This window comes from Podarcis tiliguerta, assembly GCF_965153285.1.
Source record: "Podarcis tiliguerta genome assembly, chromosome: 2".
Classification (NCBI taxonomy): Eukaryota; Metazoa; Chordata; class Lepidosauria; order Squamata; family Lacertidae; genus Podarcis; species Podarcis tiliguerta.
The window spans coordinates 11961932-11987789 of NC_139535.1; the positions used below are offsets into that span (position 1 = coordinate 11961932).

The following is a 25858-nucleotide window of genomic DNA, read 5'->3' on the forward strand; positions in this document are numbered from 1 at the left end:
TTCTGGTCACATATTAAGTTTATTTTGCAGCTATTATTTATCTTTTTTAAAAATAAAAAAAAACACACAAGGAGGATCCAAAGGGGGCAGATTTAAGTGCCATCAGAGTAACTGGGAGGGGAGTGTACACACACACACACACACACACACACACACGAACATACTGCATTTTGCAAACTTCCCTTTGCCCCTATCCTATACACACACACAGACACACACACGATTGGAGACAGTAGTTTAAAAGAGACACCCTTCCTCACCCTTCTCCCACATTTACCCAAATGCACAGGTTCCTTAGTCTCAGCCATCAGGGGGCAGCAGAGGTGCACAGAAAGTCTCAACTGGGCCACGCAGTGGGGAGGGGGCGTTGTAGGGGGAGGTAGTGGCCGCGGTGCCAGCCCCCAGCCCCCCGAACCGCAGGATCCAATCCCCACAGACCCCCTCCTGGAGGCAGCCGTGAGATCAGCTGACATAGTGGCATAGCCCGTTTCTCGACACGAGCAGGAGTTCCACTGAGGGGGCAGGTCCGTTCCCCTGGCCTGAGGGCCCCCACTTTCCGTCAAGTGGGCTCTTCTCCCCGGTGTCGTCGGGGTGGGGGGGCCTCCCTTTTCTAGCCCCCTCCCCCATGCTCCCCGAGGTAGAGGGTGCGCTGTGGGGGCCGCCTGCCAGAGGGCAAGGTGGGCCTGGGGGCCCGCAAGGCCGCGCGGGCCGCCGCTCTCCCGGAAAAGGCCGGCGGGGAAGAAGGGTGGGTGCGGTTGTCGCGGGTGGCGGCGTCGTGCCGCCTCAGGAAGGGAGGCACCGTGGAGCTCTTGATGTGAATGACGCGGGTGTCCATGACCTCACAGTCTATCTGCATCATCACTTCGTAGCCCAGGGACGAATTGTACAGGCTCTCTGGGGGGGAGAAAGAAAACAAAGCAAGAAGGCGATTGTTATTTGTTTCATATTTGCTTCATAGAATTTATACCCTCCCTCTGGAGGGAATGAGAATAGTCTTCTCTCCCCCCCCCCCCCAACTGTATATAACATATTATTGTAACCCGCCCAGGCACCTACTGGTATAAATTTTATAATATAGGTAGAGGTAAAGGGACCCCTGACCATTAGGTCCAGTCGCAGACAACTCTGGGGTTGCGGCGCTCATCTCACTTTACTGGCTGAGGGAGCCGGCGTACAGCCAGCGAACCAGAGCAGCGCACAGAAACGTCGTTTACCTTCCCGCTGGAGCGGTACCTATTTATCTACTTGCAGTTCATGCTTTCGAACTGTTAGGTTGGCAGGAGCAGGGACCGAGCAACGGGAGCTCACCCCGTCGCGGGGATTCAAACTGCTGACCTTCTGATCAGCAAGCCCTAGGCTCTGTGGTTTAACCCACAGCGCCACCTGCAGCCTAATAATAATATAGGTAAAAAAAGGTAAATGTAAAGGATCCCTGGACGCTTAAGTCCAGTCAAAGGTGACTATCGGGTTGTGGCGCTCATCTCGCTTTCAGACCAAGGGAGCCAGCGTTTGTCCACAGACAGCTTTCCTGCTCATGTGACCACCACAACTAAACCGTTTCTGGTGCAACAGAACACCGTGATGGAAGCCAGAGCACATGGAAATGCCATTTACCTTCCCGCCACAGCAGTACCTATTTATCTACTTGCACTGGCATGCTTTCAAACTCCTAGGTTGGCAGGCGCTGGGACAGAGCAATGGGAGCTCACTTCATTGCAGGGATTCGAACTGCTGACCTTCCGATCGGCAAGCCCAAGAGGCTCAGTGGTTTAGAAAACAGCGCCAAAGGGATATACATATATATAGATATGGAGATGCAGATGTAGTCGGTGACTGCATCTCGCACAAAACATTTGGACACCAAGTCCTCAAGTCTACCCGCACGTTTTCTTTTCTTTCTTTTTTTACCGTTGAGAGCCATGGCTGGCATCACCAGTGACATTTTTGGGCGGGAGGTTTTGTTGTGGCTGATGGCAGGCAGCAGCAAGTGATCCTAAGGTTAAAGAGGGGGAAAGACAGGAGAGGAAAATCTGTCAGTTTGCATTTCTTTGTGCAGAAAGTATGTATTGATCTGATGTGTAGAGATCTTTCCTACTCTACTTAATTCAGGAGGGTTCTGGAAGCTTCTCTGTGTGAAAGAAGCAAGCAGAAGGCTCCTGATGTTTGGGTTATTGCTTCAGAGAGGCTGAGTACAGCTGGCCTAAACTGGTTCTGTTATCTTTTCTGACAAGAACAAGAAGAAGAAGAAGAAGAAGAAGAAGAAGAAGAAGAAGAAGAAGAAGAAGAAGAGTTTGGATTTGATATCCCGCCTTTCACTCCCCTTCAGGAGTCTCAAAGCGGCTAACATTCTCCTTTCCCTTCCTCCCCCACAACAAACACTCTGTGAGGTGAGTGGGGCTGAGAGACTTCAGAGAAGTGTGACTGGCCCAAGGTCACCCAGCAGCTGCATGTGGAGGAGCGGAGACGCGAACCCAGTTTCCCAGATTAGGAGACTACCGCTCTTAACCACTACACCACACTGGCTCCCAGTGTCATGGGGACTTTCTCTTTCTACCTCTTTTCCGTCTGGTGTGGTGTTCTGTACATAGACTTATTAGAAGTTACTGTAAGTTTAAGTTAAGTCTGCTGCAACTGGATTTCTTATGGACAGTGCCAGTCCTGAATGTACTGGATTTGTGACCATTATGCTCATTTGCCTTCAGTAGCAGTAAAGCTCTGCTGGATGAAATACAATGGCCTCTGGTCTATTTTTTGGGAATCCTGCAATGTGTTTAAGTTTTTACTCTGCTAACTATAAGTCGGAGTTCTGCTCTGGATCAATACTGAGTGGGATTTCATGACAAAATCATCACTGATGTAAGAATTAAGAGACCCAGGGTGTGCTGGAGTTCAAGGACACGCCCTGACCACCTCTCCCCGTTTGGCTCCCAGACTCCACAAATGCCGGCCCAAGGAGCTGAGTTCAACATCCCGGACGCCTGCATTGCAAGGCGTTGGACCAGGTGACTCTCATGGTCCCTTCCCATTCTACAATTCTATTATCCCAGCTGTTAAAAAAACATTTAAAAGAAGGGTGCAAAGCAGAGGTAGGAATGGGGCATGGCTGTGAAAGGGATGTGGCCTGGGGACAGCCCCAGCATCCCTGAGCGCCAGCAATGCTGGAAGGAGCTGCTGGGAGTTGTAGTTCAGCAACTTGACCTTTAAAGCCCTTCATGGCCTAGGACCCTCGTACCTACGGGACCGCCTCTCCTGGTATGCCCCACGGAGAGCCTCAAGGTCCATAAATAACAACACCCTAGTGGTCCCAGGCCCTAAGGAAGTTAGATTGGCTTCAACCAGAGCCAGGGCCTTTTCAACTCTGGCTCCGGTCTGGTGGAACGCTCTGCCTCATGAGACCAGGGCCCTGCAGGATCTGATTTCTTTCCGCAGGGCCTGTAAGACAGAGTTGTTCCGCTTGGCCTTTGGCTTGGAGCCAATTTGATTCCCTCCCTCCCTCTCTTTCTTTTTTCTTTTCCTTCTCCTCCTGTGATGAGGCTACATTTTAATATTTTAATGTTCCATTATTTTAATGTTGTATTTTACTTTTGTTTTTAAGTTGTAATCATTCATCTTGTTTTTATTATTGCTTATAAGCTGCTCTGAGCCCAGCCTTGGCTGGGGAGGGCGGGGTATAAATAAAAAAATTATTATTATTATTATTAACTACAGGAAGGGCCACAGGTTAGGCACTCCTGCCTTGTGGCTTCCGAGAAGGGAAAATTCTCCATTTGCATCTTTGCCCCAGTGTGCCTTTATGCAACCTGTAATCTTCTGCCCAAGTCTGAAAGTGCTTCCTTCCTGGCTCTCTCTCTGGAGCCACATGCCTGAAGGAGAACATTGTGCAATGCAAAATCTGGGGCGCCGCACTGCCTGCTCAACTCAGTGGCTCAGTGCCCCACAAGCCTTTCTTTACTCACCCTGCGGAAGGACACCACATAGAAAGTATCCTCGCGGCGGTCAATCGCGTCCATGAAGTCGTGTTCCGTGTGGTCAGGGTGCTGGTATACCTGCAGCTGACTGAGGGAATTCCTGGAAAGGCAGAAGAGGATGGGGGGGGCGGGTTGGAGAGGAGATCTGTTTGCAAACATCAGGGCTCCCTCTACCTCATCACTGTCACGGGACATAGGAATGGAGTCTCCATCGGGTGGGTGGAGGGAGCAACGAAGCAAGGAGCTAATCTGAAGAGGCTCCACCAGGCCTCCTCTCCCTTAGCCCTGGAGGCAGCTGTCCCATTAGCCAGCCTCTGGGGTGACATGGGAAGCAGGGCTCACCCCATCCATTCTGCTGTGAGAGGCCAGCTCAATTGCGCACCTCCTACCCCTTATAATGCCAGCTGGTCATTATAAGAACTTAAGAATTGGTGCTGGAGTTTGAGTTCTTCCTCTTCCCTCCCTGATCCCTTTTCCTCGTGTGTGTTGGGAAGGGGGTTAGCTTGTAAGCCAGAGGCGCAGGGTGTTTCCATATCGAAAAAGGGAGCTAACTCAAATCAATTCGGTGCAGAAGCCGCTTACCTCTCAGGGTGCCTGGGGGGGCTGGCGGGCACGTAGCGGGAGGGGCTAGGGGGCTTCTTTTGTGGCTTTTCCTGAAATGAAGAATGAAAGCAAGGATATGAAGAGGCCGTGAAGCAACAGAGCCCCTGGCCCTGCCCTCAACCTTGTTGGCAAACCACAGTAAGATTCTGGGCGCCCTTGTCTAGCCCCGCAAGGGATTATCGCCACTGAAACACCCCCCCCCCATTTCCCTGCCCAAACAGTTGCCTCCCCCCAATCCGCATCACACCTGGCTGGCTTGAGCTGCTTTGCGGGACTGCGAGGGTTTCCTGCGGTTGATCTGGTGCCGGCGGACCCAGCCGCTGAGCTCGTCGGCCAGTCTGCAGGGGGGAAGAGGAGGCAGGCAGAAGGGTCACCCACAATGTTCCCAGGCCTCAATGCTCACCACAGTCCTCCCCAAAATGCTTAGCGCCCCCTCCCTTCTCCTGCCCCAGGACCCACCTGAGGGATTCAGTGCGGTTGAACTGGCGGCAATCGGAACCGAGGAACAACTTGTCCAAGTCCCTCAGCATTAGGTCCTTCATGTCAGAGAAGGGAGCCGACAAGTTTCTTGGGGTGGAGGAAGAGAGAAAGGCGGGGGGGGGGGAGAGAGAGAGAGAAGAAAATGTGAATTTTATATAGAGATCGGCCGAGAGAGGAAATCAAGTGTTGAGGAAGAGCTGAGAAGAGCATATGGTGATCAAATTTGCAGATGACACCAAACTGGGAGGGGTGGCTAACACCCCAGAGGACAGGATCACACTTCAAAACGACCTTGACAGATTAGAGAACTGGGCCAAAACAAATAAGATGAACTTTAACAGGGAGAAATGTAAAGTATTGCACTTGGGCAAAAAAAATGAGAGGCACAAATACAAGATGGGTGACACCTGGGTTGAGAGCAGCACATGTGAAAAGGATCTAGGAGTCTTGGTTGACCACAAACTTGACATGAGCCAACAGTGTGACGCGGCAGCTAAAAAAGCCAATGCAATTCTGGGCTGCATCAATAGGAGTATAGCATCTAGATCAAGGGAAGTAATAGTACCACTGTATTCTGCTCTGGTCAGACCTCACCTGGAGTACTGTGTCCAGTTCTGGGCACCACAGTTCAAGAGGGACACTGACAAACTGGAACGTGTCCAGAGGAGGGCAACCAAAATGGTAAAAGGCCTGGAAACGATGCCTTATGAGGAACGGCTAAGGGAGCTGGGCATGTTTAGCCTGGAGAAGAGGAGGTTAAGGGGTGATATGATAGCCATGTTCAAATATATAAAAGGATGTCACATAGAGGAGGGAGTAATGTTGCTTTCTGCTGCTTCAGAGAAGCGGACACAGAGCAATGGATCCAAACTACAAGAAAGAAGATTCCACCTAGACATTAGGAAGAACTTCCTGACAGTAAGAGCTGTTTGACAGTGGAATTTGCTGCCAAGGAGTGTGGTGGAGTCTCCTTCTTTGGAGGTCCTTAAGCAGAGGCTTGACAACCATATGTCAGGAGTGCTCTGATGGTGTTTCCTGCTTGGCAGGCGGTTGGACTCAATAGCCCTTGTGGTCTCTTCCAACTCTATGATTCTATTCTATGATTCTATGATTTGGGAGTCGCACAATCTGTAAGTAGCTGCTCAACCTGGAGCAAAGCCACATGTTTCAAGAACAGAATGAGGCGGGCTGGCTTCAGTTGGACAGTCCCCTTCCCTTCCTGCCAAACCAACTTTGCATTTTACACCATACATCTGTAATGCAGGAATCTCGACTAAATCATCCATGACTCATGGCCATCCAAGCTCTGCTCAGAAACCTCCAACGTCACCTTTGAGTTCCTTGGGAGAAATGGGTGGGGCAGGAATGCAATAAGTAAATAAAGGAAGGCCTGGGGAGGGGAGTATGAGTTGGCAGAGTCAAATGGGGCCGTCAGAGAGGCATGGAGGGCTATAGTTGGGACCCTCCAAGCCTCGGGACCCTCACCCCCTGTTTAGCATCGCATCCAAACACAGTCAAGGATTTCTTCCTGGTTGCCAGGGCCCCCAAAATAATTTTAACAGAGAGATGCACGGGCAGGTTGTTTCTTCTTCTCTTCATCACCTTGTTGTTTCTCCTGCCTGCCCCCCAAATTTACCGGAATTGTGCCTTTCTCAGCCTGGCTGGGGCCTCCTCTTGCCGCTCTTCCTGCTCCTCCTCTGGAGTGTCGTGGGTCTCCTCTGCGATGCCTAAAAGGTGCCTCCGGCCAGGGCCAGCCTCCACCTCCTGCTTCGGCAGCTCCACGTCTGCCGCCTTGCGCTCACTGATGCTGGAGAGATGGAAACGGGGAGTTACGTTCCCTAGAGGAGTTCAGGGACACTCTACCAAAGAGGTCTGAGCTTAATTTATTATCGTTTTTATTTCATTAAAATATCTATGAACCTATCTGTAAAGGTAAAGGACCCCTGGATGGTTAGGTCCAGTCAAAGGTGACTACAGTGGTACCTCGGGTTACAGACGCTTCAGGTTACAGACTCGTGCTAACCCAGAAATAGTACCTCGGGTTAAGAACTTTGCTTCAGGATGAGAACAGAAATTGCGTGGTGGCGGCGCAGTGGCAGGCCCCATTAGCTAAAGTGGTGCTTCAGGTTAAGAACAGTTTCAGGTTAAGAACGGACCTCCAGAATGAATTAAGTTCTGAACCCGAGGTACCACTGTATGGGGTTGCGGCACTCATCTCACTTTCAGGCCAAGGGAGCCAGCGTTTGTCCACAGACAGATTTCTGGGTCATGTGGCCAGCAGGACTAAACTACTTCTGGCTCAATGGAACATCGTGACGGAAGCCAGAGCACCTGGAAACGCCGTTTACCTTCCCGCCGGTGTGGTACCTATTTATCTACTTGCACTGGCATGCTTTCGAACTGCTAGGTTGGCAGGAGCTGGAACAAAACAACAGGAGCTCACTCCATCATGGGGATTTGAACCGCCGATTTTCCAACTGGCAAGCCCAAGAGGCTCAGTGGTTTAGGCCACAGCGCACTGAGTCACAGCATGTGACTCCTTCCCTAGCGTGATGCAAAAAGGAGAGTTGCCTACAAGAAATGTGGGGTGGGGAGAGCTTTCAGGGCTCTAGTCCAACTTCAACCCAGGAAATATGCTTCCCTATCCAGTCTGCTTAACTTTGCCAAACATCCAGCAAGCCTACACATGCCGGCTTCACCACCTACGACTGAAACCAATTTCTCTGGGGCCTTGCCAACTTCAGAGGCTCCCAGACAGGGACTGCCTAGCAAAGTCATTCACTCCCCAATTGTGGGCCTGGAGGGACACCCGCAAGCACTCTGAAGCCTCACCTGACAGGCCCAAAGTTGAAAGCTATGAAGAGCAGCAGCACCATGACGCAGATGACCTTCCGGTTGCCAGAGCCAAATTTCAGCTCGTTGTTCTGCAGGGAGAAGGCAAGAAACACGTGGTTATGGCCACAGAGGCATGTCGCCCACTTAGAAGTCTCACTGCCGGTATAATACCACTTTTCCAATTTTCCCCGGCAGTGAGACTTGGTATTATACCAACAAAAATAGAGTGGCTTACCAAATTATTGGAGTGCTACAATATATCCAAAACAATGGGAGAAATTGGAAGGATCTCAAAAGAGAAGATAGACAGGGACTGGAAGGTGTTTAAAGGATACTTGCAAAACCATATTGAAAAATCAGAACTCCTATTAGAATAAACAAGTTCCGTTTTAAATACTGAAATACTAAATAAGATGGATAACAATGGTGTAATAGAAAAAGGAGCATGAAATTAGGTTAAAGGTGTGTGAAAGAAAGTAGAAGTGGAAAGAAATTGCAATTGGAAGTCTAACACAAAGGTGGGGTGAGGGGTGGTGGATGGTGATGGGAAAAGGAATTATCCGTGGGATTGAGTGTAGGTATCTTTGAACATTTTTAAGGATTGTATGAAATGTATGTTTGTATGTTTGTATATTTGCAATATGTGTGTATTAAAGCTGAATTATTTTAACAATAAAAACTTTTTTAAAAAAAAGAAGTCTCACTGCCCTTGCAGTGCCCAAAGGGACGTCAACTGTGTCCCTTCTGTGTCCCTTCCAATGGGATTGTGAGAGTTTGGGGCTCCCATTTCGGGAGTGGGCATCATCGTATCGTAGCCCTGCATGGCACTGGTAGATGGCCCAGCCGACTTCTCATACAGAGTGAGACAAGAAAACATCTAGACAAAGGTTCACTGAAGAGAAGCTTTCCATTAACCACTTGCATCCAAATGTCATGTTTAAGGATTTCAAGACAAACAGAACCAAACACCAATTATTTTGAAAGCAGACTGCTGTTCTTCATAAAACAATGGAGATGATAGCAGCCGAGCCACTGGAACCAAACTTGTGAAAAAAACCTCTTTTTACTGTTTAGGGAAGCTTTTAATGTTTAATAAACTATTGTATTTTAATATTCTGTTGGAAGCCACCCAGAGTGGCTGGGGAAACCCAGCCAGATGGGTGGGGTATAAATAAAAAAATATTATTATTATTATTATTATTATTATTATTATTATTATTATTGGTAACTAAGCACTAGAACAGTTTTTACTGCTGCTTTAGTTTCCTGTTTGTGTCTTAATCTTTATTATATATTGTATTTGGGAGGGGAGGACTTGGAATTTATGATGAAGGGTGGTAAATAATATAAACATAAACATAAATATGAATATGAATATAAATATAAATACAATAACACCTCCCCAGAAGAGGTGCAAGCATTTCAGTGCTGATGAGGCATTTATAGATGCAGAAGTGATACGTTTCAGCGGCTATGAAAAGCCCATCCCTGCCCAGCACAGGAGGGAAGACAGATATGGGAAGAGGGCCATGAGATGTGTTCACTTATTTTCTCCTGCAAGGAGAGGCAGAACAGGCAGAATGAAAACCACACTGCCAGACTCCTTAGGATGACCCTGCATTCTGGCTCTCACATGTTCACTCCAAACTCCATCCATCTGCAGAGGTGAGACTCGTGTGCAGTCATGCAACTGCCCAAGCAAACGTGTAAGAGGCAGTCAGGTAGAGTTTCTTGGGCCACGGCCTCTCCTGTTGTACCATAATCACTCAAATACCAGGCTCATAATGATAATACCCTGCCCATCTGGCTGGGTTTCCCCAGCCACTCTGGGCGGCTTTCAACAGAATATTAAAATACAATAGTCTATTAAACATTAAAAGCTTCCCTAAACAGGGCTGCCTTCAGATGTCTTCTAAAAGTCTGGTAGCTGTTTTTCTCTTTGACATCTGATGTGAGGGCATTCCACTACCGAGAAGGCCCTCTGCCTGGTTCCCTGTAACTTGGCTTCTCGCAGTGAGGGAACCACCAGAAGGCCCTCGGAGCTGGACCTCAGTGTCCGGGCAGAATGATGGGGGTGGAGACGCTCCTTCAGGAATACTGGGCCGAGGCCATTTAGGGCTTTAAAGGTCAGCACCAACACTTTGAATTGTGCTCAGGAACGTACTGGGAGCTCAGGTGGTGAGGGCCAACAGGACTGGAGTTAAAGTGGGACTGCAGAGGAACGAGAGAGGTTCATGCTTGCTCAAAGGAACCCCAAGGTTTACAGAAGTTAAACTCAAATTAAACTCAAACAGGGCAATCCCACCTCTCCACCAGCCTGAAAATCAGCTCAGTGAGAACCAAGCAGGCAGGCTTGGCAGCCGCGGGGGGTACTGAGTGTCACTGGCTGACATCCAGAACAGAAGAGCTCCTGTTAGGAGGCAAAGCTACACTGCAACATTTTGTTGCAGTCCTGCTGGTAATCCACCGATTGCTGAAATGTGGATGTAGTGCGGGTGGACAAATATGCAGGCACACATGGTGCGGGGTGTGTGAGGGACCCAACAAAGCTGCAGGTCTGGCCGGCAGGCACTCACCTCGTTCAGGACACAGTCCAGCCGGCGGCGAAGGAGCGTGTTCTCCCGCCGCAGCCGCTCGTTATCCGTCAGGGCCTCCCGCAGCCGAGACTCCAGCCCTTGCAGATACTCCTTCTTTTTCCGCCGCGACTGGCAGGCCGATTCACGGTTCTTGATCATCCGCTGCTGCCTTTTAAGTACCTTGATCTTTGGGGAATTAGCAAAGTGGGTGGGGAATGCTATATTGTCTCTCCCTCTCTCTCTCTCTCTCTCACACACACACGCATACACTCTCGCTTTAAAACAGAGATGGGGATGCTGCAGCCCTCCAATTGTCATTGGGTTAAAATAAATAATAATAATAATAATAATAATAATTTTTTATTTATACCCCGCCCTCCCCAGCCAAGGCCAGGCTCAGGGCGGCTAACAAGCAATAATAAAAACAAGTTGAATGAATACAACTTAAAAACAAGATTAAAATACAACATTAAAATATTGAAACATTAAAATATTAAAATGCAGCCTCATCACAGGAGAAAGGAAAAAGAAAAAAGAAAGAAAGAGGGGGAGGCAATCAAATTGGCTCCAAGCCAAAGGCCAGGCGGAACAACTCTGTCTTACAGGCCCTACGGAAAGAAATCAGATCCTGCAGGGCCCTGGTCTCATGAGGCAGAGCGTTCCACCAGGCCGGAGCCAGTGTTTAGAAGGCCCTGGCTCTGGTTGAAGCTACTCTAACTTCCTTAGGGCCCGGGACCACTAGGGTTTTGCTATTTATAGACCTTGTGGCTCTCTGTGGGGCATACAAACACAAATACAAACACACAGCACACATGTGGCCATAATGCTCAGCCATATACCCCCCTCGTCACATGTGTTCAGGAGAAGTCCCAGGACAGGACCGGTGAACCCCGGAGCAGCAGAATGAAGGGGGCCGAAAGGTACTTACATCGATCTCTTGGTTGCAGGGTCCTATTTGCGTCGGCGCCGGGACAATAGTTTTGGTTTCTGGTTTTGGGGCAGAGGGAGTTGGTTTTGCTGGGAGACTTTCCTTTAGAGGGGACTGAACCTTGATCAGCCCAGAGACGGGGAGATGCAGCAGCTCAGACTGGGAAATCACAACACTCTGTGCTGGAACTGAGGTTAAAAAAGGCAAGGGCCTATAAATCCATGCCTGCCACACATACATTGTAGTTTTGCCCCACACAAAAAAAGGTTCTTTTCATTCATTATTAAATTCCTATACTGCTCTCCCTCCCAAAGGACCCCAGGGTAGCAAACAACAAAGCAGCGAAAGAACACAATTAAAATCAGTTTGAAAGGTTTTCAGCCTCGTGGGCACATTTGGGCTTTTGAGCAAGGTGGCCCCAAGTCACTTCTCTCCCCATGATCAGCCCCCTCCCAAGAGACCGAGAAAGCACACTGTGAAGGAGAACGCCAGCTCCAATGAAGTGAGTGAGCCTTAAAAAGCACAGAGAGCTGAAAGGGCGGGGGGAGAGAGTAGCACTCTTCCAACTTCAGCCCTACGTACTTTTCTAAGGTGAAAAATGGCAACCACCCTGACTACCTCATAACCAAGGGGGGCTCAGAGGGCTGGTGGATGCCAAGGGAAGTCCTCAAGGGTGCAACTGTGCAGCTGGGTGCCACGTTTAACAACATTAGGGAAATCTGAAAAGAGGACTTGTGTGCCCCTTAGTACAGCGTGTTCAGCTGCACTTGGAACCTGGGTTCAAGCAGGCTCCTATTAGCTGAACCTTTCTCTATTTCTGCACTGCCCAATCTGTGGCCTTTCACACGCTCTGGATCACAACCCCCAGACAGCGAAAGCGTTACCTGAAATCGCTGGGTTGATAGCCTGCGGCTGGGACACAGGTACAGGCTGCAATAAGATGGTCTTACTGGACGTGGCTGCAGGCTGCACTGGGACAGTGGTGACCACAACTGGCTTTGGCTGAATGGGGGGCTTCCGGCTGAGAATGCTCTCGGCTTTATTGGAAGCTGCCGGTTTCCCTGTAACAGAACAAGCTGATCAGTGAAGCCGCTTTTCTGAAGGGCACCTTATATTAGGTTAAACTAAATGACCCAATTTTTTGCCACAGGAATCTCATATTGACTTAATTTGCATCTCTTTATCCCTAAAGGTAAAGGGACCCCTGACCATTAGGTCCAGTCGTGGCCGACTCTGAAGTTGCGGTGCTCATCTCGCTTTATTGGCCGAGGGAGCTGGTGTACAGCTTCCAGGTCATGTGGCCAGCATGACTAAGCCGCTTCTGACAAACCAGAGCAGCGCACAGAAACGCCGTTTACCTTCCTGCCGGAGCGGTACCTATTTACCTACTTGCACTTTAACGTGCTTTCAAACTGCTAGGTTGACAGGAGAAGGGACCCAGCAACGGGAGCTCACCCCGTCGCAGGGATTCGAACCGCCGACCTTCTGATCGGCAAGCCCTAGGCTCTGTGGTTTAACCCACAGCACCACCCGCATCCTCCCCTTTCTCCCTAGGCACTTGCTATTTCTACTCTCTCTCATCCACTACATACCTGTCTCAGGAGCCGGGACGACACTGATCTGCACCGTGCCAAATTGGGGGGGTAGGACATCTCCATACATGCACGGAGGGGTGGGGGGTTGTTCGGTCTTCACTCCCATCACATCGGCCTGGCCAGGGGCCTGCGAGAGAAAAACGCAGGCCTGAGCACAAGAGCTTAAGGGGCAGGAGGCAAGATTCCACTGTATCAAGAGGTCCGACAAGCATACCTGCCCTGAGAGATCAGCGGAGGAGGAGGAGGAGGAGGAAGAGGACAGCGTGGAGGAATCAGAGCAATGCGACGAGGCGGGGGAGACGGGCTCTGACTTCACCTGCAGCTCTAAAGGAAGAAGGGGAACAAATCACTAACATGCTTTCACTGCCAGCCACTTCAACCATGGAAACAAAGAAGTCGCTTCAACTTATCTCCTCTGTGCCGCCTGGGAAGTTTGCACTGAAAATAAATGCTGGACAAGTATTTGTCTGGGAGGCAAAGAGAAGCTCTTTGTCTAGCCCTGAAATGGGCTAGATTGCTGTCCAGTGGCAAAGGGGAGCTTAACCCCTGCCAAGCTGCCTTCAGGAAGAAGAGGGAAACTGCCAAACGCAAGCCGCAGGTTATTTGTGGTTTTGAGCCTTAGCTGGTGGGGCAGAGTTTAGGGAGATCAGTGAAAGCAATATGGCCTCTCACCCCTTCTGCTGCTCTACCCACCAGCCAGTTTAGTTGCTGGCATTAGATATAAGACTTATATATAGAAACTATAGAAACTTTAACTAGGTGGTCCAGGATGGGGGAGGGGGAAAACTTTGCTCCATGTTAATTCTAGGCTGTTCAAACCATACGGAGGCTCAGAAATAACAACTGTCCTGCTGTAACACACCAATGACCCATCTAACCCACTGTCTGACAGTGGCCAGTTAGATGTCTCTGGTGAACCCATGACGAGGGCCTGAAGGCAACAGCCATCTCCTCTACCCCTCAAAACTGGAAGAAAGGGATCTCCCTCTGTAGCATGGGGCTGCTTTATACCAACTGGTCCATGGGTTCTACCTAGTCCAGTATTCTAGACTCTGATTGGCAGTGACTCTCCAATGTTTCACTGAGACCTTTTTAAACTGGAGAGACAGGGGACTCAGACCTGGAATCTTGTCCATGCAGTGCGTACACCTCCACCAAGAGTGCTGGCACATTCTTTGCATTAACTCACAAAGACAATCTAGCCTAATGTAGGTCTCGTCCCCACACACTTGGTCCACACACCTGTATACTGTATGATCCTACCATATACACAGCTCGGCATCTCTCGGGCTCTCAACAGCCCTCCCACAATCTCACAAAGGTACTTACCTGGGAAGAGAGAGTCGTGCAGTGGGTCCCAAGGCGGGTCCGGGGGCACCGTTTCCATGTCCAGGTCGAACCCATCACTGAACTGCTGCCAAGAGAGTTAGGATAGAAAACAAAACTGATCTCTGTGTGTGTCTTTCTGTGAAGCATTTTGACCCCCCCCCCTTTGGCCATAAATAAGCAGCTTGCAAAGATCAACAATAAGGCTTCAGGTTTACAGTCTAAATGATGCAACAGAAAAAGGAATTATGAAGAGAAGAAAAATGCAAACTCGTGCATCAATTCTTAATGTTACAACATTCCATTTCCACTGTAAAGGAAACATTTCAGGGAGAAGATGAACCACACATTGTTAGCGTTTTAGCAGAGATGGTTGCGTGCTTCCCTTCTCGCCTTCTGTAAATCCTGAATGAATATATATTAATACGCATGCACAGCCGACAGGCAACAAGCCAGTGTAAGCTGGGAATTTGATGGCATTATTGTGGGTGTAGCTTATTAACAAGTATGGGGTTTATAGTTTTGTAGGGCAAGAGTGGGTTAAACATGTAGCGGAAGATGAGAGTGTGTGGCTTGGCGTCACAGATTTGGTAGTACACATCTGGGCAGCTTATTCAAGGACCAAAGTGAACATAGATAAATCTAGTACATGCAATCTAAAGAGGAAAATGCCCCTTTCACTGTGAAGATAAGGGACCTGGATCTCCCGGATGCAAACCCAGCTCACACCATCCTATACCAGTGGTGGAGAACCTATGGCACGCGTGCCAGTGGGCACTCATAGAGCCCTCTCTGTTGGCACATGCACCATTGCCCCAGCAGGGCCATTCCTGGGGGTTGGCAAAGTGGGCAGCCACTCCCCCCCCCAGCACTGTGGGCAGGAAACACTCCCTATAGCATGCACCGGCCACAGCAGCATTGGGGGATTTGCGCACCTGCCAACCAGCTGACATTCCTCCGCACCGTTCCCCCCCACACACTGTGATTGGTTGGATTGTTTGCTGCCATGAGCAGAAGATAGTCAGTGACGATATTGCATGTGACTTGCAGCTGTGTCAAGCGCTTTTCTTTTAATTTCTGCTGCCAGTGAGCGTTGAGATGATTTGTAGCTTCAGCATGCTACCGGAAGTGTTGTCCATGCATGTTAGTGTTTATCTGCACGTCCGTCCCCACAAAAGCTCCACAGCTCCTGCCAATCCTCCCCACATTTTTATTATGGTATATTTATTTTTATGTGTGCATGCAGACAATCAGTATTATCCCATATTAAATTGCTGTGTTGGTACTTTGCGATAAATTAGTGGGTTTTGGGTGGCAGTTTGGGCACTCAGTCTCTAAAAGGTTCGCCACCACTATCCTATAATAATAATAATAATTTATTATTTATACCCCGCCCATCTGGCTGGGCTTCCCCAGCCACTCTGGGCAGCTTCCAACAAAATATTAAAATACAGTAATGCATCAAACATTAAAAGCTTCCCTAAACATCCCTATATCATGCACAAGCCCCATTATGCATGTGTGTGCCCTCAGAAGATGTAGCAACAGGAATGAGGGTGAGCAGGTCCTCAAGACAAACAGCATTAAGGACTGATGTTAAGTAGCAGGGAGTGGATGAAAGATAAACAGGAGGTGAGAAGAGCATGCTGCTCTGCAATGGGAGGGATGATAAGGAAGCAAAAAGCCTTTTCTAGGAAGGCATGTGAGAGGAGGCGGCTCTCACCAGGGAATGGGCACAGCCACCATCCACAATGCTGCGTTCGAGGCAGGGGAAGAGCTCAGCTGCCACATCCCCATCGTCTTCCAGGCAGCTGTACAGACCTGCATCTGTGGGGAGAATGGGAAGGGGCATTCAGTAGGGCAAGTAACAGATTCCAAACATATTTTAACCCTTTACTGCTCTCCCTTTTCACTTACAGCCCATACCAAGCACATCTCTGTGTGTATGCATTAAGCAAGGCCTGGCCCCACCTTCTCCCCAAATACAACTATAGCTGCTCCCCCTTATCATACAGTTCTGGAATTCTAGATTCTGGTGATTAGCCACATAAACAACTCACTCCACGGTAATACAAATAAGCATGTTTTTGCCAGTTTGACTGAATCCACTAATATATTTTAAAGATTTTCCCCTCATTTCACAGCATGTATATTTTCAATTTTCGCTGATGTTGTTTACGCATTGTATTTTGTTAAAAAGTATAATAATAAAAGACCACACATGGTTTGTCCTTTACCTCACAGCTGGTGCCTTTGGCCTCAACTACATTATTATGACAGGTAAAGAACAAAAACAAAGCACAAGCAGCCTTCAAAGACTAAAGTCAACGTGTCCTGAACACGATGGATGGCGTTGTGGGAGGAGGTGGGGACCTGTGAACCTCCAGATCTTTGTTAAGGCAACATCTCACACATCCCTGAAGCATAAGCTCAGTCGGTAGAGCATGAGACACTTTTTAAAAAAATATTATTTTTAATAAATTTTATTTTTGCATTTTCCTATTTTACATAAACAAATGAATTCAAAACATGAACATACAATACCTTCTGACTTCCCTCCCCCTATATTGTGGATCTTAATGTAATGGCTTCCCCCGCTGCATCTCTACCACAACTCTTATTTGTCAATTCATAGTTCATTTTTTTACTACAAGTTTTATGTCAATCCTGCCAATGTATGTAGTTGCTTACAACAGCTTAATCTCAGGGTCGTGAGTCCCACGTTGGGTGAAAGACTCCTGCGTTGCAGGGGGCCATAGCTGTCAACTTTTCCCTTTCCTTGCGAGGAATCCTATTCGGAATAAGGGAATTTCCCTTTCAAAAAGGGAAACGTTGACAGCTATGCAGGGGACTGAACTGGAGCCCCCTTCGGCAGGTGCATGGCAGGTGGGCACCCACCAGGTGAAGCTCCGCACCTCCGCCTCGTGGAGACGCAGAGGGCCTGTCGCGCACCTGTTTAAACTGTGGGCTAAGGTAGCGCAGGATCCTCCTTCCCTCCCACCTTCTTCGCCTTTGCAGCCCCTTCCCCAACAGCCACGCTCCGCCCACCCCAAACAAGCTCCGCCCACAGGCTCCCCCCCCCCCCGTCCCCGCCGAGCACCCACCCCAGTCCTCGCTGCTCAGAAGGTTATCCGCGCGGAAACGGCTCGAGTCGCTCAGCAGCAGCAGCTCCGAAGCCAGCGCCGCCATCTTCCTTCCGCCTTCCCGGTACACTACGCTGCACGGCCGACTCCGGCTCCCGCCCCACCCCCGCTGCCATAACAACAGAAGCGCCCAATAGGACGCCGGCTCCGTCGCCTCCTCGGCCAACCAGAGCGAGCAAGGGGCGGGTCACGGCCGGAATATCCACCAGTGGAGAAGGAGGATGATACGGAAGTTGTACCGAGCCCGAACGCACGCGGAGAAGGCGGAAGGCGGGAGTGCGCTTGCGCGCGGCGGTTGCTACGAAACAGCGCGCAAGCGCATTACGGAACGCGAAGTGGTTTTCTTTCTTTTGAATGTCCGCTTGGTTTTGTGGGACGCCTCACGGAGCCGCGCTTGGGTCGAAGGACGCATGCGCAGTGGGGAAACTGCGCGGCGCTTGTCCCCGGACGCCTTGAAATTCCAGCGCGGAGGATTGAGCCGGCACCACGCTGCGTCAACGCGCTCCATGAGGCAAGGGTGGGTAATTATTAATTCGGCGCACGCGCACTGATAAAATAGAGGTTTCAGGCGCTGCGATGCGTTTGTGCGTGTATAGAATCTAGGGGAAAGAGCGCATGCGTAAAGAAGGGAAAATACCTTGACGCGCAAGTGCTTATGGGAGCTGTAGTTTTGTTGTATTTTTTAAATGATGTGTTTCTATTCCTTTTAAGAATTATTATTATTATTAGGCCTCTTTGGCCCTTGAAAAATGTTGGATTAGTGGCATATTCTTAGTCTGAGTTTCCTGTTTGTAAAATGAAAACAGCATCATTTCTCTCACACGGGTGTTTTAAGGATAGCGAGGTGCATTTTATATTATATTGCACCTAAAGGTTGCTGTCGTTTTATTCATGCATCTTTCTGGCTCTGTTGGTATCTTTTTTAACAAGCAGTCTAGTGCACAGGTATTTTAACACAGGACTTTTCTCCTTGTATGGAGCTAGGGAGTCGAAAAAGAGAAATGCTTTCTGCTGCTGATGGTTGATGTTTAAAGATGCTAGGTGCACAAGGGACTATTTATTCATTTATATGTTTTAAAACTCATCCTTTTTGTTTTGAAAAAACCCCAATACAATTTTTCTATATGAAAGCGAAAAAGAAAAAAATATGCCAGGTTTAAAATGGCATTTACTTATTTATTTTATATAAAAATTTGTATGCCGCTTGATTGTAAAAATGAAACAAAACCTCAAAGCGGATGTGACACATGCAGGTTGGTTTAGTCCCTGGTTTTGCCAGGACAGCAGGGCAAATTGTGGCAAACTTTTTCAGAGGCGCATCAGGGAATTGGGTGTTATTGACTAGTCAAGGGAAGGTTGCCATGAGTGACCTCATTGCCCCACAGCACAACTGATTTGGCATGATATGCTGTAGATGTAGCTATGATATTATCAAAGGGCGGGAAATGAAATAACGCCAGGTTTCCTTTGCTTTTACTACGCTCTCTTATCCACCATCAAATCCAGACTCCTTCCCTTTGTTTATATTCCAGCAGAAGCAGCCAATTTCTAAGGTTGCAACATTTTTTCCAGAAGCAGAACAAATTTAGACAGGAAAGATTTTCCCAGGAAAGAGTGGGTTCAGGGAGCCTACTTGAATAAAATAGGGTGTGTGTGCCTAGGTAAGCCCCACCCCGCATAACCCTGTCAATTCCCTGGAGTGGGAAGGGACTCATGGAAAGTATGTGTTAATGTGGATATCCAAATATCAAAATCTGGAGATTGTTCATGATGCTGAAGGGTCCTACCAACCAAAAGTCAAAGAAGCCCTTCCTGATCATCCCACCCTCACCTTTATGAGATAGGTGATTGAAATTCAATAAATAACGTAAGTAACAATCATGTTTAAATCATGTTGATTTCTCCAAAGAATCCTTGGAACTGTTAAGGATGCTGGGCAATACTGGCTTTGTGAAATGCTGACTACAGTGGTACCTCGGGTTCAGTACTTAATTTGTTCCGGAGGTCCGTTCTTAACCTGAAACTTTTCTTAACCTGAAGCACCACTTTAGCTAATGGGGCCTCCTGCTGCTGCCGCGCTGCCGGAACACGATTTCTGTTCCCATCCTGAAGCAAAGTTCTTAACCCAAGGTACTATTTCTGGGTTAGCAGAGTCTGTAACCTGAAGCGTATGTAACCTGAAGTGTACGTAACCCGAGGTACCACTGTACAGTCCCCAAGACTGTATGGGGGGGGTATGCAGCAAGCCTTATGAAAGTTGAAAGAGCTGATTATGTTTAGTCTGGATAAGAAAATATTAAAAGGAGGCATGAGAGCAGCCCTCAAGTATCTGAAGGACTGTGAAGCGGAACTGTTCACTGTTGCACCCAAGGGCAAGACTAGACCCAATGAGGTGGAAACTGTGGGGAAGCAGATTTTGGCTAAGTGCTAGGTGATGCTTCCTGACATCATGAACGGTTTGACAGCAGAATGGACTGCACCGGAAAGATATACGGCTTCTGTGGAAGGATAGCTGAAGAGGAAAAATACTGTTCTTTTCACCTTTGCGTGTGTGTGTGTGTGTATATACCAATGTGTTCTTTCTTCGGTTTCTATTTTCCTTTCATCATCCCATTTCCTGCCCCAACCTGCAAGTATGAGACTGCCAAAAAAAATACTCCCAATAGAGAAAAACATTGTGGATCCCATTCTATTTCACAACCATCTCCTGCAAAGCATACCGACCGACTCCCAAATTATGCTTCTTACAACGAGTTGGTGTATTAGAGCACGCAAAGTGCTTCTTTTATTTAAGCAGATTTAACAGAGGAACGGTGAGGTGGAGGGGAGGCTAAAGGATGCTCAGGTCCGTTCGATTCCTGCGTGCACAGGAGTTGTCAAACGGACCGTCATTCTCCTTCTGCCATCCCTCATTTTATTCCATCAAGAATGTGGCTTATGGATCCCAACTTCTGTTGTGGCAGCAGGGGGGGTTGCCCCGTGGCTGACAGGGGAACTAGTAGATGGCGGCACTGTGCTTTTTTGCTTGCCTATAAGAAAAGACAACAATAAGATATGTGGATGCTGCCCAGGCTGTCAAGAATGCTGATATTAATTCCTGCTCTTGGCAGTTAGCAAAGGCTGATCCAGAACTACTAACCTGGTTCCCTCCAAATATTTCGGACTACCAGCTCTCTTCAGCCCTAGACAGTGGTCAGGGATGATGGGAGCTGTGGTCAAACAAGTTCTGGAGGGCCACAGGCTTCTCATCCCTGATCTACTTGATCCTTGGCAATGCCAGGATAATGATAGCAAGATACCTGGAGATGGACAGAGCTATCGTCCAACACCACGCTGCCTCTCCCTATCCTCCAACATTTGTGCCCATATCCCTGCCCAAATCGCTGAGATCTTCAGAGGAGTTGCTGCTGGTGGCCCCCCATGGCTCAGATGCGTGGCTCGTTTCCACCAGAAGCGCTGCGTTAAGTATTACAGGTGAGACTGGAAAAATTAGAATATCGTGGAAAAGTTCATTGATTTCAGTAATTCAACTTCAAAGGTGAAACTAATATATGAGATAGACTCAGGACATGGAAAGCGAGGTATGTCAAGCCTTTCTTTCTTATCATTGTGATGATCATGGCGTACAGCTGATGAAAACCCCAAATGAACAATCTCAGAAAATTCAATGAAATCAGAAAAACAAGGATTGCAAATGGAGCAAGATTGGACCTCTGAGAAGTAGAAGCAGATCTCGCTTTGCATGTCATAAGTCAATATCATATAAAAGTTTCACCTTTTAAGTTGGATTACTGAAGTAAACAAACTTTTCCACAATATTCTAATTTTTCGAGTTTCACCTGTATTTGCCCGATTCTGTGGAGCTGCCTCCCAGCTGAGATTATACAGGCCCCCTTCCCATTGAACGCCTGGCAAAGACCTCTTCTTCTTTCAGGTATCTTAGAATCATAGAATAGAGTTGGAACAGACCACGAGGGTTGTCTAGTCAAACCCCCTGCAATGGAGAGATATTTTGCCCAGTGTGGGGCTCAAACCCGCGACCTTGAGATTAAGAGTTTCCTTGTGCACTATCGACTGAGCTGTCCCAGGACTGAAAAAGACCTTTCTCCTACAGCTGACATTTTCTGTTTTGATGATCAGTTGGAACTCTATTTTTTGTGCATTGCTTAGAGACTTCGGTAATTCAAGGCATATTTAAACACCTTTAGTAAATAAGATGAAATATGCTGCCTGTGGCAACTGCCACACTCTGCCTCATAGTAAGGCATAAAAACCACTTGCATTCCCCAACCCCAAGCAAGAGTAGGAATATGAAAGAAGGTCTTGTCTGGGAAGATTTTGGACAACGAACGGGGGAAAAAATTGACAATGCGAAAAGCAACGGGGGTGGCTGCAGGGGGAAGGAGTCGTTGAGAGCAGCAGATGACGCCACATGCGTTTTGGGTTTGGTTGCAGGGGGGGTGGGGTCCAATTGAGACAAAGATTAAGGGATTTACATAAAAGGTTTTGTGATTCTTTTTTTAGGGGGTGGTTTAAGGAAGGGGGTTAAGCAGAGGCCGCATTTCCTGGAAAGGGGATCTTCCAGAAGATTACGGCTGGCAGGGAGACAGGGTAGGGTGGGGGGGGGGTCACTTACCCAGCGGGCACACCCCATTCTTGCACGCCAACACAGGCTCCCCCAGATCCTCGTTGCGCAGCGATGCTGCTATTCTCCTAGCCACATAGCGGCAAACTGAATTGAAGAGAGGAAATCTGTTATTTCCCTGGAGGAGCTGGACACATCTGTGTGGCTGGTACTGGCTCCTGCCCAGGAATCCAGCCTCTAGTCTAGTGAGCACTGACTTCCTAGCTTTCTGCCTGCACACAATGTGCCCCCCCCCCCTCCCGATTCTAAAGGAACCCAGGAGTCCGGGCTCCCCTTGCCTCCCTTTGCAGACCCTATACGTACCACCAATTATAAGTCACACCATGCTTCAGGAAGGAGAGCGCCGGTCAGCTTGGAAGTTCTGCTATAGACCCCTTGCATAAACTGGATTATAAAAGGCAGGAAGGAAGAAGGTGGAGTTGAAGAGTAAAGAAAGGCATTCTGGGAAATGTAGTTTTATTACCTCTACTACAAGGTCGGGGGTGGGGTAGCTTTGTTGATCCGTTGCAGCAAAGCAACAAAGGCTTTTAATGGGTTTAGGATTAATAGTTAGGCTCTAAAATGCCACAGGACTTTTCTACCCCATCTCAGAAAACCCATGAGTCCGTTCTTGGAGCTGTAATTTGTTTTTAGTACTGTATTTTTAAATTGCCATAACCTGCCCTGAGACCTTATGGACTTTAAGGGCAGGTAGGAAATCAAATAACTAATAATAATGTAGCATATCTTCCATAGTCTTTTATATGCCCCTTCTGGAGTTTCCAGGCATCTTCCTGCCACATGTCCATATTTCTTACCCATTTCTCTCTCTCTCTCTTATTTAATGACTTGTGGGATTTGCCATCAGCATTGAATCCAGTCAAGTACGGAAGGTGACATCACGTTGCAGGAAGTCCCTGTCTTCCTGACTTTACCTGTCCTGGCATTAATGTATATTTACTATATATTTTTAAAAAAGAAACGAAACAAACCTTTCATGCTGGAAAGCAGCAGAATGATTCTGTCAGCTTTCCAGGGCAGGCTTAAAACGTAGGGCATTTTTCATTATTACCTGTATTTCTGACAGAGGGTTCTGGTACAGAGCTTGGGAGTTGTGAGTTCACATCCTTTCCGTGAATATTGTGGGGTTTTTTTAAACCTCAGCTTCTCTCTGGCAGCTGACTGAAAGCTGCATAGACAAGATGTCAAGAAGAAAAGGGGCGGCTTCCTATAAATTGGAAGGGGGGGTCCCCTGTTTCATAACGGCGAGGGTGGGGTAGTCAGGGAGATCTCCCCTTGCTTCTGGCAAAAAAAATAAATTATCCCTGCTTGCCTGCCTGCCCTTTCTGCTAGCATCTCCTGAGGGAAGGTTTCTGCCTACAATGGTTGCTAAGACAGGTGGTTGCTGAGGAAATGACGTTGGGGGGGGAGAGGAAGAAGAAGAAGAAGAAGGGGGGAATGTGGAGGGGGACTAGATAAACGAGTGTGTGACTGAGGGAGAAGCTGAAGCTTATGCCCTGCTCATCCATTCAGTGCTGAGGACCAGTACTGAGCAACTGAGGTAAGGCGAGGAGAGCATGGTTGATAATGATGGGGGGAGGGGGGAATAAAAAGAAATCATGAGGCATAGGATGAAGCGGGAAATATTGGGGGACTTTCACAGACTAAAAAGATAATTAAGCATTTTGCTGCTCTGTCAGAAAGGTTACTGCAGCATGGATGTGTTTTCGGCGGGAGGAGAAATGGGGTGCTGAATCGTTTGAGAGCCTCATTTGTTCTGTTTTATGTGGCGTATTAAATCTATTTTGGGTTTGGAGCCAGGTTCTGGGGGACAACTGAGTGTATGTAATCTTCATAACGAGGGAGAATGAGCTAAACGTTGGCTGTCAAAGACAAGCCCTGCCCAGTCATTGGTTGACTTGCTGTGATGTCATCAAATGGTCGCTCGCATTCCAGTGGCTTGGGAGAAAATGGGAGCCCTAGATGGTCGACAAACATGGCAGGGCCTTTCTGGCTCTGCTAGTGAAAGGCAATGGTCAAGCAGTGCCCAAACTTCCCCTTCACATTTAGAAAAAAAATGCTTCTTATAGTCTTGCTTGCTTGTCCTCACAACAACCCTGTGATTTAAGCTGCCGCTGTTCCCATTTTACAGATCAGGAACTGAAGCTGGAAGACTGTTGGCATCGCCCAGAGCCACACGGGGAAACCTTGGCTGAGCTGGAATTTGGAGTGGGGTGGAAAGGTAACAACTGTGCCCACCGCCATACCCCACACTGGGTCTCAGAGGCATCTGGGCTCAGTGTGGGGAGGCAATTGCCCATTCTTTTCAACGCCATCTTGTGCTTTTTCGTCTTCGCTGTTACTAGGCCGGATTGCCTCCTGGCGAACAGCTCCTTAAAGCCCTGCCCTTCCCTCGCTGGTGTTCGGGAACATCGCATCCCCAAAGCTGGCAATAGTTGATTACATGATGGCAAGTACAGAACCGGCCACCGAGAAGATGCCCGGCAAGAAACCCAACCAGGGGTCAGCCGTTGGCCAAGGGAGCAGCCGTGGCGCATCCGTTGGGAGTGGAGGAGAGAAGGGGAGCAGGGCCGAGGCGGAAGGAGAGGACCTGAAAGAGAACCTGCCCCCTCGGGACCCAACCCACAGGGACGTCCCTTGGGCCTGCCCAGACGGCACGTTCGTCAAACTGGTCCTGGAGACGGGCACGGGTTTAGATAAGCCTAAGGAAGGCTCCCTCTGCCAAGTCTTCCTCGAAGCTGAGCCAGGATCACCCTTGAGTTACCCAACCCACCGGTGGGCTGAAGTGGAGCTGGGTGGCGGTGACGCCGAGTGGGACGGGGTCGTGGACCGCTGCCTGGAAACGATGCTGTCCGGGGAGCAGGCCGAGGCGAGGTTGGCAGCGGGAGGCACCGTGGCCATCCGGTTAGCGAGCTTCACGGAGGCCAAAGACTCCTGGGAGATGAGCGCCGCCGAGAAGTGGGACTTGGTCCTCAGCAACAAAGAACGGGGCGGGGAGCTGTACCGGGCAGGGGACGTCGCCGCTGCGGCACGGCGCTATGCCAGGGCCTTGCGGCTGCTCGTCGTGGCTGCCCCTCCGCCGGACTACGACCAGATCAAAGCCGAGCTGCACGCCAACCTGGCTGCCTGCCAGCTGAGGCTGCGCCAGCCGGCCAATGCCGCCTGCAACTGCACCAAGACCCTGGCTCTGCAGCCGGCCAACACCAAGGCCCTCTTCCGGCGGGGCTTGGCTCACGATGCCATGAATGACCTGGAGGGGGCGGCGAAGGATCTGAAGGGGGTTCTGCAAGTGGAACCGGGGAACCGGGCAGCCCGGAGAGAACTGGAAAGAGTCATGGAGCGGATCAGAGCGCGGGATGCCAAGCTGGCCCGAGCCATGCAAAAAATGTTTGCCTGAATAAAAATAATAATAATAATCATTCACCCTAGTGGTCCTGGGCCCTAAGGAAGTTAGATTAGCTTCAACCAGAGCCAGGGCCTTCTCAGCACTGGCTCCAGCCTGGTGGAACGCTCTGCCTCATGAGACCAGGGCCCTGCAGGATCTGATTTCTTTCCGCAGGGCCTGTAAGACAGAGTTGTTCCACCTGGCCTTTGGCTTGGAGCCAATTTGATTCCCTCCCTCTCTTTCTTTTTTCCTTTCCTTCTCCTGCGATGAGGCTGGATTTTAATATTTTAATGTTTCAATATTTTAATGTTGTATTTTAATCTTGTTTTTGTATTCATTCAACTTGTTTTTATTATTGCTTGTTAGCTGCCCTG

The 25858-nt window shown here is 48.9% G+C and overlaps 2 protein-coding genes and 2 long non-coding RNA genes across 8 annotated transcripts in view; 1 reads left to right on the forward strand and 3 right to left on the reverse strand.

The window, feature by feature from the left end:
* On the reverse strand, nucleotides 1–17962 carry ATF6B (activating transcription factor 6 beta; the record flags this gene model as incomplete). Its single annotated transcript, XM_083424969.1, is given in 18 exon segments — nucleotides 1–894; nucleotides 1909–1993; nucleotides 3957–4068; nucleotides 4551–4621; nucleotides 4819–4909; nucleotides 5031–5138; nucleotides 6688–6858; nucleotides 7884–7975; nucleotides 10463–10648; nucleotides 11391–11578; nucleotides 12275–12451; nucleotides 12983–13112; nucleotides 13200–13309; nucleotides 14315–14399; nucleotides 16035–16138; nucleotides 17416–17562; nucleotides 17565–17754; nucleotides 17756–17962. Coding segments are annotated over 18 exon segments (2538 nt in total). The 3' UTR covers nucleotides 1–610.
* LOC310671130 overlaps nucleotides 1–25858 on the reverse strand; it is an 87001-nt gene that overhangs the window by 21331 nt on the left and 39812 nt on the right. The window lies entirely within an intron of this gene.
* FKBPL (FKBP prolyl isomerase like) lies at nucleotides 17835–25527 on the forward strand. 4 transcript variants are annotated; one of them, XM_083426532.1, is made up of 3 exons: nucleotides 17835–17975; nucleotides 24231–24320; nucleotides 24445–25527. In XM_083426532.1, the coding sequence occupies exon 3, from the start codon at nucleotides 24543–24545 to the stop codon at nucleotides 25494–25496; it is 954 nt and encodes a 317-aa protein (XP_083282658.1). In that variant the 5' UTR covers nucleotides 17835–17975; nucleotides 24231–24320; nucleotides 24445–24542; the 3' UTR covers nucleotides 25497–25527. The 4 variants fall into 4 exon arrangements, with proteins under 4 accessions (XP_083282658.1, XP_083282659.1, XP_083282660.1 ...); XM_083426533.1 differs by having other exon boundaries at nucleotides 17850–17971; XM_083426534.1 differs by lacking the exon at nucleotides 17835–17975 and adding an exon at nucleotides 19804–20213.
* LOC310671008 lies at nucleotides 20209–23165 on the reverse strand. 2 transcript variants are annotated; one of them, XR_014507661.1, is made up of 4 exons: nucleotides 23151–23165; nucleotides 22403–23013; nucleotides 22091–22186; nucleotides 20209–20483 (listed from the first exon to the last, which is right to left on the reverse strand). It is a non-coding gene; the product is annotated as an uncharacterized lncRNA (long non-coding RNA). The 2 variants fall into 2 exon arrangements; XR_014507662.1 differs by having other exon boundaries at nucleotides 22403–23018.

Coding starts and splice junctions, on each gene's coding strand:
- FKBPL (XM_083426532.1), top strand. CDS start 24,543: ATGATGGCAAGTACAGAACCGGCCACCGAGAAGATGCCCGGCAAGAAA.